Source organism: Coenobita brevimanus, chromosome 90, assembly GCF_032717465.1.
Source record: "Coenobita brevimanus isolate Jiangsu-jjx chromosome 90, ASM3271746v2, whole genome shotgun sequence".
In the NCBI taxonomy this organism is placed as follows: Eukaryota; Metazoa; Arthropoda; class Malacostraca; order Decapoda; family Coenobitidae; genus Coenobita; species Coenobita brevimanus.
In genome coordinates this window covers 24,423,019-24,437,913 of record NC_137043.1, presented here as the reverse complement: position 1 = coordinate 24,437,913, position 14,895 = coordinate 24,423,019, and the positions used below count along the sequence as shown (strand labels likewise).

Here is a 14,895-nt window from a genome sequence, read left to right as displayed (position 1 = left end):
TGTATTGTATAGAGGTTGTGATTTGGTTAATACACAAATAATGTTGTTGCCTAGAGTTTTTGTGTCATACTCTTCTCGTGTATTATAGTTCCGGTCTTGAAAAGAGGACCCCAGCTCAGCAGCCAGGTGCTATAGGAACGAGAAGTCGGCCTTAAAACACCTAACATAAAACTGGTGGCCAGCGGTGGTTCTTGACCCGGGCAGAATACAGGGAGGAGCAAAAAGGGACAACAGCAAAATGGCAACAAAAGCTCACGTACAGTTACCCAAGTTCGACCATGAACAGTACGACATACACACATACCTATCTATAATCAAACCACTGCTGGACATAGGGTTTGAGGACGACAAACAAAAAATTGCGGTCACCCTACCCCTTCCCGGGCAAAGGAGCGGCCAGCATCATACCCAAAGTCGTCCCAGAGCTAACATGGGCAAACTTTACCAAAATAGTAATACAGACTATCATGCTATCACTAGGAAGAGTTGTGGCACTTTCGCAACTCGATAGTTTAACTTATGACGGAAACCTAGACAACACACTCATCCAGGCCAGGTGGCTCGTCACCACCGCATACCCGGATACAGATATGCTAACCTGGGAACAACACACATTCAACACGCTACTACGGGTCCTCCCCAGCATGGTCAAAGAACATTTCACTGTACACGACCCTATGGGAGACCTGGATCAAGACCTCCTGCTCATACGGCACTTTCTAACCCCCCGCTCCACCCATCAACAAATCAACGCGGTCAGTAAATTCCCTACTTGGAGACAAGCGCTCCCCAGCAGACCTCAGCTGCCCTTGGCCCACACCAACATCCAGCCTACCCAGGGCCCACCCCACCAACAAGTGCCCCAACCCCAAGGAGAACCAAAACCTAATTTCCATTAACCCTTGGGAATTTACTGCTTGCAGCCACCGGTGTCCACTCACGACATCAGAGAGCACTTAAAAGCTGCCAGACGGAGACTGGGCACCCAGGGACGACGAAAAGTGTCCTTCCTTGACAACGAGGGCCCCAAGGACGACACCGCACCCACAGAGGACACTGACCCCAGGGAAGTGGAATCAGAGGAGGACGAGATCCCACAGCAGCTGGATTTTTAGGTCCGCCCCCACGCCTCCCCACGGTGGTGGGGGCCACCTCAGAAATACTGCCCCCCAGGCTATGATAAGATGAGACTGAACGTGGTAAAAGTGAGGCTACTGGTAGACACGGGAGCGGCCAGATCCTCCTCTACAGGTACTTCTTCTCCCGTAACAAGTTGGCTTTTGGCCCGCTTTTCCCTACGTCATCTCATCTCACGCACGCAGGGGATGGCCCCGTACCCATCTGTGGGGAAACCCGGGCCTTACACGCTGACACCCACCGAATTTCCACCCAACACAGATTTATTGTATTCGTACAACAGGTACCTGGGATTGGATCTCCTGCAGAAGCTATGCTTGAACACTGACTGCCACAAGCGGCCGCTCCAATTCCAGAATCCCCCGGATCCCCGTCTCCCTTCCCCCCAATCCATGTGCATGTGCAGATCCCTTCCACCCCTCTCACCCTCCTCTCCTTTTCCCCCTCTGTCCCCCTGCTCAGCCCGCACACCCCACCTTCCCAGCAGCCATTGCATCTGCTCAAACAGTCCCTCCCCGCAACGAGGCCTGGCTCCACCTAAACAGGCCTACTGGTGCCTCTGTCCTGTTTTCCCCGACCGTCTCGGCCTGTCTGCTGCTCCTCACCTTCCACCCCCCCCACGTCACCACAGTCAGAATTGCCAACATCTCCACCACCACCCTTACACTACCCAGGGGATTAGTGGTAGGAGAGATGGAAGAAGCCGAGCCTTGCACCACCCTCCCCTCTTCCCCCCCACCACCCTACCACTCTTGCCTGATTCTCTCCCCCCATCAGGCAGATAGCCTCCACTGCCTTCTCCTGGACTTCCAAGACCTCTTTGCGTCAGACCCTTCAGACATCAGACCACCTACCTGATTCACGAAATACATACGACCCGACCACCCACACACCAACCATCCTGGTGAAAAAAAAAAAACAGTGGGCTGAGGAAGTCCGGCAGGTCCAGGACATGCTCAGTGCCGGTGTTGTGTCACCCTCACCAGCCTGTGGTCCTCCCCCGTCATCCTCATCAAAAAGAAAGATGGCACCATGCGTTTGCGTGAACTACCGCCGATTGAATAAATGTGACCACCAAGGATGCCACGCCCCTCCCCAGGATAGACAACTCCCTATGTGGAGCCTCGTGGTTCTCGATCTTGGACCTCCAGTCGGGATATTGGCAGGTCCCCGTGCACCCCGAGGACAGGGCAAAGATGGCATTTTCCACTAGCAGTGGGAAACACTATGAGTTCAGCGTTCTACCCTTCAGACACTGCAACGCCCCCTCCACCTTTTCTTGGATGATGGAGTCTGTCTTGAGTGGCCTTACCTGGGATATCTGCCTCGGCTACCTGGGCGATGTCATTATATTCAGCAAAACATGGGCTGATCACCTCCAGTGCCTCAGGAAAGTCCTTCTGTGTATCCGGCAGGCAGGCTTCAAACTCAGGCCTTTCAAGTGCGTCCTCGCAGCCTGAACTGTCGCCTTCCTTGGGCATGTCATCTTGAAGGATGGCACCTCACCTGACCATGACAAACTGAGGGCCATCACAGACCTCCCGCTGCCACAAGACGTTCATGAAGTCCACGCCTTCCTGGGCCTCCCCTCATATTATCGGCGCTTTGTAAAAGGTTTCATGGACATCGCGAAACCCCTCCACAACTTAACCAAGAAGGGCAAGCCTTTCACTTGGACAAATGAGTGCAGAGCTGCTTACTGAAGAACAAGCTAATCACCGCCCCAATCGTCACCTTTCCCGACTATACACAGCTCTTCCGCCTATACACAGATGCATCCCCCGTGGCAATTGGCACTGTCCTCGCCCAGGTACAGCAGGGGCGAGAACACATCACTGCTTGTGCCAGCTGCACCCTCAACCAGGCCGAAAGGAATTATGCTGCTACGAAAAGAGAATGCCTAGGCATCACCTGGGCCCTCGGACACTTCCGGGCCTGCTTGTTGGGTACGAACGTCACCAGTATCATCGACCACCAATCATGTGAGTGGCTTCGGCAATCAGACACACATAACGCCCAGCTCATTAGATGGAGGGAAACACTAGAGCATGGGTTCTTAACCTGGGGTCCATGGATGGGCTTCAGGGGGTCCATGAAGGTCAGAATAATTGAGAACAATATAGCGATATTGCGTGATTCCGTTTGGCATCATTAGCTGCCCCCCCCCCCACCCCCCAAAAAACAAAACTCGAAGAGTCTTGAATAATTCTTGTGTTCGCTGATACAAGCCTACCCTCGTCTGGCAAAGGGAACTATTGGTGCCTTTGTGAGTCAGGGTTTTCAGCGATTGTTTTATCAAAACGAAAAGTCAAAATCAACTGGATGTCACCGATGACATGCGTGTTGCCTTGTTAAAGAGCGCTCCGCTATTACATCTTCTTATTCAGGCCAAACAACAACAACCCTCTCATTAAAATGAACTTTTGAGCAGAATTAAAGTTTTGTTTTGTTTAATTTGCACAGGTTGGATGCTTATTTTTTCATTGAATGGTGATTAGTTTTTGCATGAAAGAGAGTGAGAAACATAATTTTTTGTAAAGACTGTTTTATACTTGGTGTATGTCATACACTGCGTGAGGTAGTTTTCAATAAAATAACGTATATTCCTTGCATGCAAAATGCTGTGGTTATGTGCTTGTGTGCATTTGTGTAGGGAGGGGGTTCATAGCTTTCACCAGATTCTCGAAGGGGTCCGTGACTCAAAAATGGTTAAGAACCACTGCACTAGAGGAATTAAACTACAAGATTTCCTACCGCCTTGGCAAGCTACACACTAACGCCAACACCCTATTCCGACTACCAGTCAGCTCCATCCACAGCGAATCTGAACTCCTACAACGGTGGCACAATGGGTACCACCCCACCTGTTTTCAAAGCTCCACCGGCAGGGTGACCATCTGTTCACCCCATCAGGACACATCGTGCACGACCCCGACACTGCCTTAGACACCATGACACACCACTCTGACAGTGTGATTCACCTAGGCATCAAGAAACTGCTACAGGTGTTTAACAATGCATATTGGACCCCTAACCCCTCCAACCTAGCCAGGCAAGTCACCCAGTCCTGCCGAGCTTGTGTGTTAGGCAAAGATGTCACCTGCACACCAGGCCTGTCAGGGAACATCTCTGCTCATAAACCCTGGCAACTACCATCTGTCGACGTAGTGGGCCCCCTACCACCCAAATCCGACTATGTCATCACTTTTGTAGATACTTACTCTAAGTTCCTCATAGCCTGACCAACCAAGGAACACCACGCCATAGCCGTGGCTGACGCACTTGTCCACCATGTCTTCCCCTGCTTCGGGATTCCACAGGCCCCACACTCCAACAATGCCCCCGAGTTCACCAACGCCATATGGCAGGAACTCGCAACCATCTTTGGCTACTGCCTGTCTCATTTCTCCTCATACTGGCCCCAAGGCAACGGCATCTGCAAGAGGAGCCACCACACCCTCGTGAACCAGGTGCGAGCCCGAATAGAGGAGACCAAGAACGAGGACTGGCCAGCTCACGTCAAAATTGTACATTGGGGTATCAACTCCTGCCCCAGAGATGACGGTATATCACCCTACGAAAGAATCTTCGGGGAGGCCTCCCTCCTCCTGTCACCGCGACAGCACCTACAGCCCCCCACAATGCCCCCCACATCCGACCCTCCCCACCACCTCAAGAGGTGGTTGCACCACCTGCAAAAGAGCCTAGATCTACAACCAGACGCAGCTCCCGCCAGCCCTTACACACCGGGCGACTCAGTAGTAGTGGCAAAACTAACCCAACAAGGTCTCCCCACGCTTCATGGGCCCATACACAATCACCCGCGTCCCCAACCCCTACCAAGTCATAATATATTATCACAACACACCGTGCCCTTTCCGCAACCGACGTGCGCCCATTCTTACGCACCACCCCATGCCTTGACCCCGCTTCTTCCATCCCTGGCACCGCCTCGCCACCCGAAATCCCCCATCCGATTCATACGATTGCTACATTACACCCTCATCCCCCACTCCTTCCCCACTGGCCCACTCACCCGCTGCACCTCACATCCCGCCAGCCGCCACCGCAGATCCACCCACCCGACCCAGGAAACTTAAATCCACCCCCCTCCGTAGCACATACATCGCCCTCACCAACGCCTGCCGCAGCACCCACACCCACACCCTCCTCTCTTCGCTCACAACCCCCAACCCATCCTACACCTCAAACACCCACCGCCACCCACACCCACGCCAACCCTCACGGAACATCCAGAAAACACATTCATCCCAAACACCGCAGGGCAGCACTTCCCCCTCCCCACCGACACCCTCTCCACCCCCTCAAACACCTCACCCAACCCCTGCACAGCAAGGCTGCACTCCCACCTCACCATCCACACCCACAGTAAAAACTACAATCACCCATTCCGGCTGCCTTTCACGCCCACCAGCCAGATACTCCACCACGCCATCCCCCACTCCCCCTACCTCGCCTCCACCCACAGACCAAACCACCCCAACCCATCACACACCCAACACCACCCTCATAACACTCAGAATACACAAAGTCCAGTGGAAAACTCCACCCGCCCCTATCCCCAGGGAAAACTGCCGCACTAACCCTCGTCGGCCCCATAAAACCTCCACCACCTCACCGATCGCCAGCATTCAGCTAAGTTCTGCCAGACAGTAACCACCACCAATCATGAAAGTATGGCAAGCCACATGGTCCCCGCCTACGGGAGGAAACATCGCATCCGTGGACCCCACCATCTCCTTTGACTCCTCCACACAACCTATCAAGCCTCCACCCTTAACATCACCTATGCCCCTCACCAGGACCCGAACCTCCTCACTTTGCACTGGACCACCCTCCTTCAGCACCCGACCCCTGCCTACAGCACCGCTACGACCGACATTTACTACCTCCAGCCACGGGGACGTGGATCTAAACCTAAATAGGCTCAATCTGATTGGAGCACCTTAATTACCCACTAAACCACCAGGTGCCATAATATGATTATATGGTTACTACCCAGTGTAGTAAATGGTTTCCTGGTGTACAGGAAACCATTTGGCTTGTCATTTAGTGTAGAGTTACCCATAAGCAGAAGGAAGAGAAAAGAATGAAGGAAAGAAAGACAGAAGAGGGAGTGTAGAGAGAGTAATCCTACCTCCAATACTCACTCTTCATCCAAAGATGTCATTCTGAAGTTTCAAAGCCATACATTAATGTGGGCACAAACACATCTAGGAGGAGTCATTTCAGCTGTTATATTTGATCCATTTGTGCATCAAAGCCTTTATGCCATTAATTACTTTCCTTGAGTCATGTTACTCTCCCATTCCTTTACACAATCCTGTTTCAAATCATTGCCTTCGTAACATCAGCCACTTTTCTTCCTCAGTACATGCTGAACTCCCTTTCGTGTACAATTTTAACACATTTTTTTCCATCACAAAGTGTAGTAAATGTATACCGTAATCATCCACCAATTTGGGTCTAATATTCACCATCAAAACTCCCTGAAACACCCTACCACCAATATCACTACTTGATCATTCTTACAAACTCTCCATATTCTCCAGTATAACTAGGTTACTGCTTCTTCAAGTTATCAAATAGGCTAGGATCTGTTCTGTCACTGCTGGAATAAGTTCAAGCCTTTATTTACTCTGCATAGTTTTAGCCTATCATCATCCAGACCTTTCCCACGCTGAGTTTTCTCAAGTGTTGTACAGATCAGTTTGGTCAAGCAAAACATTGTACAATACCATTCATGGCTTGACTTCATAAAGTGTTTTCCTAACAAATGTCATCATTCCTACCTGTTCAACATCTGTTTTGTCATTCACATGGCAGTAGTAATGGGATCACCACCAAAAGAAACTTGTGTAAAATACATATTTATTTACATATATAATATCAGTATAAAATTACATTAATAAAGTTAGCGAAGACCAAAGTTGATATATATACGTGCAACCTCTGAAAAACATACCGATAACTGTGACTGGAATGAGATGAGAGTTGAGTGAATGATGGGCAAGTCAAATGCATTTAACAGTTTGCATTCTTAGACAGTTGCTGAGGATGAAACGTTTACATACCAAATAAAAATAAATGAAAAAACAATAAAAATATATGCCAGTATGGGATTGTTGTGGTAACATCCAATGTATCATGAACCCTTGACAAATGACTGCTTAAAGTACAACTGAAAGAAAAACGGGCAGAAATAATGCTGTACACAAATAAATTTAAGAGGGCTGTAAAACTAGCAACCATTCAACAATTCATATCAAGTTATTATATACGCACAGAAATTTGACTTTATATATCCATCCATCATCCAATCCTATGGGTCCCCATAAGGAGCATAGGAGCCCGGGCCTAGGAAAGTTGGTCCTGACATTTAAGATGAGAGTGACCAGCCTCACTCATCCCTGAGTGGCATTATGTGAGCACTAAACCCCAACCACCCTTTGGATATAAACCCGCACTGGCTTAATCCGATTGGTGCGCCTTAATTACTCACTAAACCATCAGGTGCCATAATTTGGTTATATGGTTACCACCGAGCATAGTAAATGGTTTCTTGGTGTACAGGAAACCATTTGGCTTGTCACTCAGTGTAGAGTCACCCATAGGCAGAAGGAAAATGAAAGATATAGCTTTATAAAAAACAGCCTAGCCCTGGGTTGGTATCATCCTGAGTGGGGCAAGAAAAGAACTGATTATCAAAGGATGGATAGATGAAGAATGAGAAGTGATTACATGATAGGATAAGCTCTAATACTGAATAAAATAACAATCCCATTTGATGTTAAGGCACAATACTTTTTTGGAATGATGAGCCAGCACAGTATCACTTATCCTTCTGTATTCTAACTCGGAAATACATGATTTACAGACAAGTGATGATTGTTACATATTCAGCGATACATTAGGTGTGTGTGTGTGGGGAGAGGGGGGGGGGACAAATTTCTATCTACATATTCAACACTTAATCACAGTTCATCTAGTGTGACAAAACACAAACTCTGTCACCACTCATTATTACTTCCTCCTTTTCCAAGCCTGTATTCCTAGAAGCAATAACCTACTGCATGTTTGCTCAATTCTTCATTCCTCTTCTCATCAGCTTCACATTCATAGGCCTTCTTTGTTAGTTTTTCACTCTCCATGGATTCAATATGTCCTTGCTACCTCAGTTTAGTCCCCTTAGACAATATCTCATTCATTTATCATCTAATCTAGTGTTGCCCCATGAGGAGCATTTATACACTCAGTTATATCATCATCCCAAACCTCAATTCCCACTTTAAAACACTGAGTTATATCATCATCCCAAACCCCAGTTTCCACTTTAAAAAATGGGAATAAAAAAATAATAATAAAAAATAAATAAATAAACAGTAGAACTATCAAACAAGCATGCCCAATGAAAAGAGCCACAAACAAAAATCTATTATTCAGGCCTTTGAAGTCTTGGCTCCACCTTACAAGAAATTCCATTCTGCACTGTGTGTGTGTGTGTGTGTGTATATATATATATATATATATATATATATATATATATATATATATAAGCAGCATAGGGCTAGAAAAGAGGTTTACAGGGTGAAGTCCGATTCACAAAGACTTTTACTTGATAACCTAAATCATGTGGAAAGGAATAATATGATATTTAAGGTGGCAAATCAGATGACGAGTGAGAATAAGGATATCATAGGTGAGCAGTATGTGAAGAATGATGAAGGAAAGGTAGTGGAGAACAGTCGGGATATTAAAGATGCATGGAGAGAGCACTACTGCCGGTTGTTGAATGATGAGTTTGACTGGGACAGGGAAGGTTTGGAGCCAGCAGATCCAGTGTTTGACCTTTGGCTTTTGATTGACGTTGCTACTGTGAGCAAGGCAATAGGCAGGATGCATATGGGGAGGGCAGCTGGTGTGTCTGGGTTGACTGCTGAAATGTTTAAAGCCTCAGGAGATATAGGAGTGAGGTTAGTCACTGACCTAATAAATATGATTATATTTGAGTGTGTTAGAATATGGGTGTAGCAGAGAGGAAAAGTTTGAATGTAATGGAGATGAGATGTCTGAGGAGTATGTGTGGAGTGACGCGTATGGATCGAGTGCGAAATGATGAAGTGCGAAGGAGAACTGGAGTTGTTCGGGAGATGGCTGGTAGAGTTGAGCAGAGGGTGTTGCAATGGTTTGGGCATATGGAGAGAATGGATAATGAGCGATTGGTGAAAAAGATAACTAGATCTGATGTGAGAGGTGTAAGGCTGAGAGGAAGACCACGAATAGGATGGATGGACAGTGTGAAGAGAGCGCTGGATGCGAGAGGGATGTCTGTTGAGCAAGGAAGAGTGGCTGTGCGTGACAGAAATAAATGGAGAGAAATTGTGAATGAATAAGTGATGACGCAGCCCTGAGGGGATATTCTCCCGCATTTGGTCTGATCAGCTAGTCATGTCAGGTGCAGGTAAGGGGATGGGTCTGTTATGATGTGGCAGGGGTAAACCAGTTCTGCTGTCGGGCCCTGCTGTGGATGTCACTGATTGCATTGCGCAGTTGACCCTTGTGCGGTGTGATGCGGTGAGGATCTGTCCGTTCTCCCCTTTGGAGCTAAGATGCGAATGAATGTGTTTGAATGGATGAGTAAATGGAGAGTGAGTCGTCCTGTCTCGGCTACCTCCCTTTCCTTGGGGGAAGCAGCCTAGGTATATAGATAGATAGATAGAGTGTTGTCCCAGATGATTGGCTTGAAGTGCAATTGTGTACAAGAGGAAGGGTGATGCCCTAGAAAGAGGAAATTATAGAGACATAAAGCTTCTAGACTAGATAATCAAAGTAAACCAGAGAGTTCTAGAAGGTATGATTAGAGAAAGAGTGGATATTGATGAGATGCAGTTTGGGTTTATGTCAGGCAAATGGACCACTGATGCCATATTCATTGTTTTAGAGCTTCAGGAAAAATATATAGGAAAGGAAAGGGAACTGTACTTTGTTTTTGTTGATTTGGAGAAGGCCTTTGACAGAGTCCCTAGAGAGGTGGTGAAGTGGGCAATGAGAAAGCTTGGGATTGAGGAGTGGCTGGTTACAGTGGTTATGGCCGTTTATGTGGGTGCTCGCGCCCAGGTAAGGGTGAATGGAGATTTGAGCGATGAGTTTTCTGTGAATGTTGGTGTGCACCAGGGGTTAGTTTTGAGCACCTTATTGTTTATCATGGTACTTGAAGCCCTCTCACATTACTTCAGAAATGGACTCCCGTGGGATATGTTGTATGCTGATGACTTGGTGTTTGTTGCAGAGAATGAAAGGGAGGCAGAGGAAAGATCTAGGAAGTGGAGAGATGGTATGGGGCACAAGGGCTTTTAAAAGTAAATGCACATAAAATGAAAGTGATAGTATCTAGGGCTGGTGGTGGTACTGTCAAAGAGAGAGAGTGGCCATGTGCAATTTGCCACAAGGTCGTAGGAAGGAATTCCATCTTGTGCAGTGTCTGTGGTAAGTCGGTGTGTACAAGATGTAGTGGTATTAGAGCAGTGGTTCTTAACCTTTTTTGAGTCATGAACCTCTTCGAGAACCTGGTGAAAGCTATGAACCCCTTCCCAGCAAAAATGCACGTAAGCACAAACACAGCATTTTGCATGCAATGAATATATTTTATTGAAAACTACCTCAAGCAGTGTATGACGTACACAAAGTGTAAAACAGTCTTTACAAAGAATTATGTTTCTCACACTTTTTCATGCAAAAACCTAATGGCAACCCGATGAAAAAATGAAATACATCCAACTTGTGCAAATGAAACAAAACAAAACTTTAATTCTGCTCAAAAGTTCATTTCAATGAGAGGGCTGTTGTTCATTCATTCATTCATTGCCAGACGCCATGTATCCCAGACAGGGTGGCCAAGGGCTTAGAGTTAATTGTTTTACAGGGAGGGGCACTAATCCTCCACCAACCCCACTTGACGTAGGGATGCCAACAGCATCTGGTGTTCCCAGGCGGTCACCCATCCAAGTACTAACCAGACCCAACGTTGCTTAACTTCGCTGATCGAACGGGAAGCGGTGTACTCAACGTGGTATGGGCTGTTGTTGTTAGGCTTTAATAAGGTGAAATTGTGGAGTGGCCTTTGACAAGGAAACACGCATGTCATTGCCGACATCCAGTTGATTTCGACTTTTTGTTTTGATAGAAACAAGCGCTGAAAACCCTGACTCACAAAGGTATGTAGATGACGTAATCAGAGCACCCATAGCTCGCTGTGCCAGATGAGGGTAGGCTTGTGTTAACTAACGAACACCAGAATTCTTCAAGACTCTTCGAGTTTTTTTTTTCTTCTTCAGCTAATGATGCCAAATGGCATCACACAATATCGTTAAATTGTTCTCAATTTTTCTGACCTTCACAGACCCCCTGAAGCTCATCCTTGGACCCCTTGGGGGTTCATGGCCCCTAGGTTAAGAACCCCTGTATTAGAGGTAGACTGCGAGATAATGCTGATTTCTTGTGTGCAGTGTGTTGGCGAGAACAGATGGAGATTGTCGGGTGTGAAAGGACTGAACTTGCTGGTGAGTCTCTTGAGTATGTGGAAGAGTTTTGTTATTCGGGAGACATGTTATGTGCCGGAGATGGGGCTGGAATGAGGAGTGGTTGGAAAAAGTTCAGGGAGCTATTGCCTCTCCTGACACTGAGAGGGCCTTTCCTCCGTGCAATGGGATCTTTGTATGCATCATGTGTTAGGAGTGTAATGCTGTATGGCAGTGAGACTTGGGTAGAAAAGGAAGAGGATATTCGCAGGTTCAAACTTACAGAAATGATAGTGATTCGGTGGATGTGCAGCGCATCCCTGAATGTGAGGCCAAGGGAGGCTAGGTTTACGATGGAAGAGTTGAGAAGTAGGATGGAACTGAAGTGTATTGGTGTTATGGTGAGGAAAGACAGATTCAGATGGTTTGGACATGTGGAGCAGATGGGGGATGATATTTAGGTGCAGAAAGTGAGAAGTGTTAATGTTAAGGGTAGGGTTGCAAAAGGTAGACCAAAAAAGACCCAGGACAAGGTCACTGAATGTGACCTTAGGGAAAAGATACTGAATAAGGAAGCTGCCAGAGATTGAGCAGCATGGAGAGCCGCCATTAGGTGACCAAGGCCGACGCATACAAGAATGGTGGGGCCTTCAAAAATGAACAAACGACCTTCACATACACCATCAGTTGCCAATGGGATGCCCCATTGTGGAAGTATTATTTCCTAGGGGATCTCCTGGGAGCCAAACCATTCCAATATCCCATCTTAGTGGAATGTTGATGCCCCATTGCCGCTGGTGTCATGGGGTACCTCATCCACTGAGAGTGCAGTACCCAGGGTGCCAATCCCCTCACCGGAGATTCAGTGAGGGCGACTGGTTTTCCCTGTTGCTCCAGTTCTCCTTCAATGACCGTGGGCAATCCAATAACAACAACATAAACCGCGAACTGGTCTGCCCCAGACAGACCAAGGCTAAGGAACAACAACACACAGCAGTGGGAGAATCATTTGGTTGGATACTAACTTATAAATGCAGTACCATGCCCCTAACATGTCTTTCAGTTAAAAAAATCTATAATATGGTAATTCCTTAATTTCATCAGCTTCCATAGATCGCTATTCACTCACTCACTTTAACCATCCACATTCTTCTTGGTATACGACACTTCCCCCACTTTCACATACACCCTTTACAACCCCTATCAACATTCATTCTTTCAATGACCAAATCATCAAAATACATTTTTATCTACCTCTTGATTAACAACTTCCATACACCACATTTCCCATAAATAAAATACTATATGTACATTTCTTATCCATTCAACACAATCCACATGCATTCCTTAACAGTCACATTCCTACTGTTCTCATTCTTGACTTCTGCGATTCATGGGGAAAATATAATAATAATAATAAAAAACATAAAATCTCACCCAGCACACAGTATAATATCTGCCTTTTAGCTCTAAAAGTTAGTACATTTTTTTATGACTGGTGCTTCAGTGCTCACTAAAAAAAAAAAAAAAAAAAAAAAAAAATTATATATATATTCTGTCAACACAAAACAAAAGATATGAACCACCTTCCACTACTGGGCAACTGTCTTAACTACACCCAAACAAGAAAGCTCATATACAGGTTGTACCAATTGTACCCTCTTCATCCTGATCTTTCCCATCTGAGGATTGTATATGGTTGGGTCCAAAAACCAAGAAAACCAAGAGCACAACAGAGGGAGAATTATCAGCAGCATGCCAAGTGAAATGGGACATCACTCATCACTTACTAATCAAACATCCAGAATCCTGGGTTCACCCCCCCACCTTTTCTTTATGCTTCACATTATTTACCAAACAGTCAATTTGATAACTATAAAGCCGAAAAGGGGATGCTAAATCCTTGATATGTGCTCCTCCATACATAATTCATCCAGGATTTAAGTTTGTATAAATTCTGGATATACACAAGCTAAGACTGATGGTAATGCATTTGGCTCAACACATTTGAAACAACAATCAAAACCATTAAATACTGTATTTAATGCAGATGTTGTGACAAACATGTTTCTTACATCACTGTTTATAAGAAAATTAATGCTCAAATCCAGAAGGGCTTCAGAAACGAGCAATAAATAACTGGAGACTGGATGCATGTACAAAAAATTACCTACAACAGATCTGGTTGAATTTGCAAAAAATGTCAGATTACAAGCCACATTTGCTTTGGTAACAGTTTTCAATATCAGCTACAAAATTTTCCCTTGCACAATTCATTATTAATGATATGGTAAGCATTAAGCTCTACTCATCACATTGCAGACAAAAACAACAAACTACTGGGTAGAAGTTTAGATGGTATGGTCATACAGAGAAAGGTGTTGAGGGTATAGGAGAAAGAGTTTGAAGGTGAGAAACTACTCCAAAAAGACAGATGGATGTGCTAAGTGGCTGTGTGATAAAGTGAGGTATGGATATTCAAAAGGCTGAGGAATGAATGGATGAAAAAATGTGACATGGACATGGTTGTCAAAACAAACACTGCACCAGTGTGTGTATAATAGCAGTAGTAGTCATAGCCTCAAAGTTCATCTGAAACATAAACCCAGTGCACTGAAGGCTGCCCTTCGCAGGCAATCCACCATCCTCCGATTGGGGGAGAGGTAAGGAGCTGAAGGGCATTGTATAACTTGGGGTGGGGGGAGTGGCTTTATTTGTGAAGCAGAGCCAGCATTCTGATGGCCTGATGTGTGAGAATGATTCCATGGCCCATTTCACTAGTCATGCTGTCTTAGAGTTTTACTTTGTGCTTTCTTTTCAGTTTTGTATGTGAGAATTAAGGTTGTGATGATAACTAACAGCATTCAGAGCTTGAAACCTTTCTCTCCAGCCCTTTTCATTAAATTTATGAGAGACTCGTTAAGCTATTCAAAACCTCCAGTACTGTACGTAGTTACTTTCATTAAGATTTTTTAAAAACCTGGGAATTTCAAAATATTGTCCCGAAATTCCAGCCTATCACATAGTTAGCCTTCTAGTAATGAGTCAGAACCGAGCATGATTTTTAGACGTGTTACAAGTAAAAAAGTGACTCTGCCACTTGACATGGTTAGAATAACTGTAACAAGGCTACAGCTAAGTGTGCTGTCACTACAGCTGGGTCCTTTGAGTTTGCATGTGCTTGCATGCAGTATATTTTTACATTTGTGTTGGCAAGGTG

The 14,895-nt window shown here is 45.9% G+C and overlaps 2 protein-coding genes and 1 non-coding gene across 3 annotated transcripts in view; 1 reads left to right on the top strand and 2 right to left on the bottom strand.

Annotated features, from left to right (window-relative positions):
- Window positions 1-1,184: 1,184 nt before the first annotated feature.
- Window positions 1,185-6,073, top strand: LOC145411633 (uncharacterized). Its single transcript, XM_080281641.1, has 5 exons — window positions 1,185-1,251; window positions 2,910-3,083; window positions 4,051-4,346; window positions 4,458-4,923; window positions 5,961-6,073. The coding sequence occupies exons 1-5, from the start codon at window positions 1,185-1,187 to the stop codon at window positions 6,071-6,073; spliced, it is 1,116 nt and encodes a 371-aa protein (XP_080137767.1).
- Window positions 6,074-6,311: 238 nt separating this feature from the next.
- Window positions 6,312-14,895, bottom strand: part of pav (kinesin family member pavarotti) — a 170,702-nt gene continuing 162,118 nt past the window's right edge. Inside the window, exons 19-20 of the mRNA XM_080281640.1 lie at window positions 12,531-12,648; window positions 6,312-6,329 (exon numbers count right to left, since the gene is read on the bottom strand). Of these exons, the coding sequence (XP_080137766.1) occupies window positions 6,312-6,329; window positions 12,531-12,648 (136 nt within the window). The remainder of the gene's footprint in view (window positions 6,330-12,530; window positions 12,649-14,895) is intronic.
- LOC145411778 (5S ribosomal RNA) lies at window positions 11,123-11,242 on the bottom strand. The gene has a single exon (XR_013899479.1). It is a non-coding gene; the product is annotated as a 5S ribosomal RNA (ribosomal RNA).

Bases quoted from the DNA above. Each gene is read 5' to 3' on its own strand.
- LOC145411633 (XM_080281641.1), top strand. From the start codon at position 1,185: ATGAGACTGAACGTGGTAAAAGTGAGGCTACTGGTAGACACGGGAGCG. The intron at 4,347-4,457 runs GTAGATACTTAC...GGGATTCCACAG, and splicing joins CCGACTATGTCATCACTTTT to GCCCCACACTCCAACAATGC. The intron at 4,924-5,960 runs GTCTCCCCACGC...GCCCCTCACCAG, and splicing joins GGCAAAACTAACCCAACAAG to GACCCGAACCTCCTCACTTT.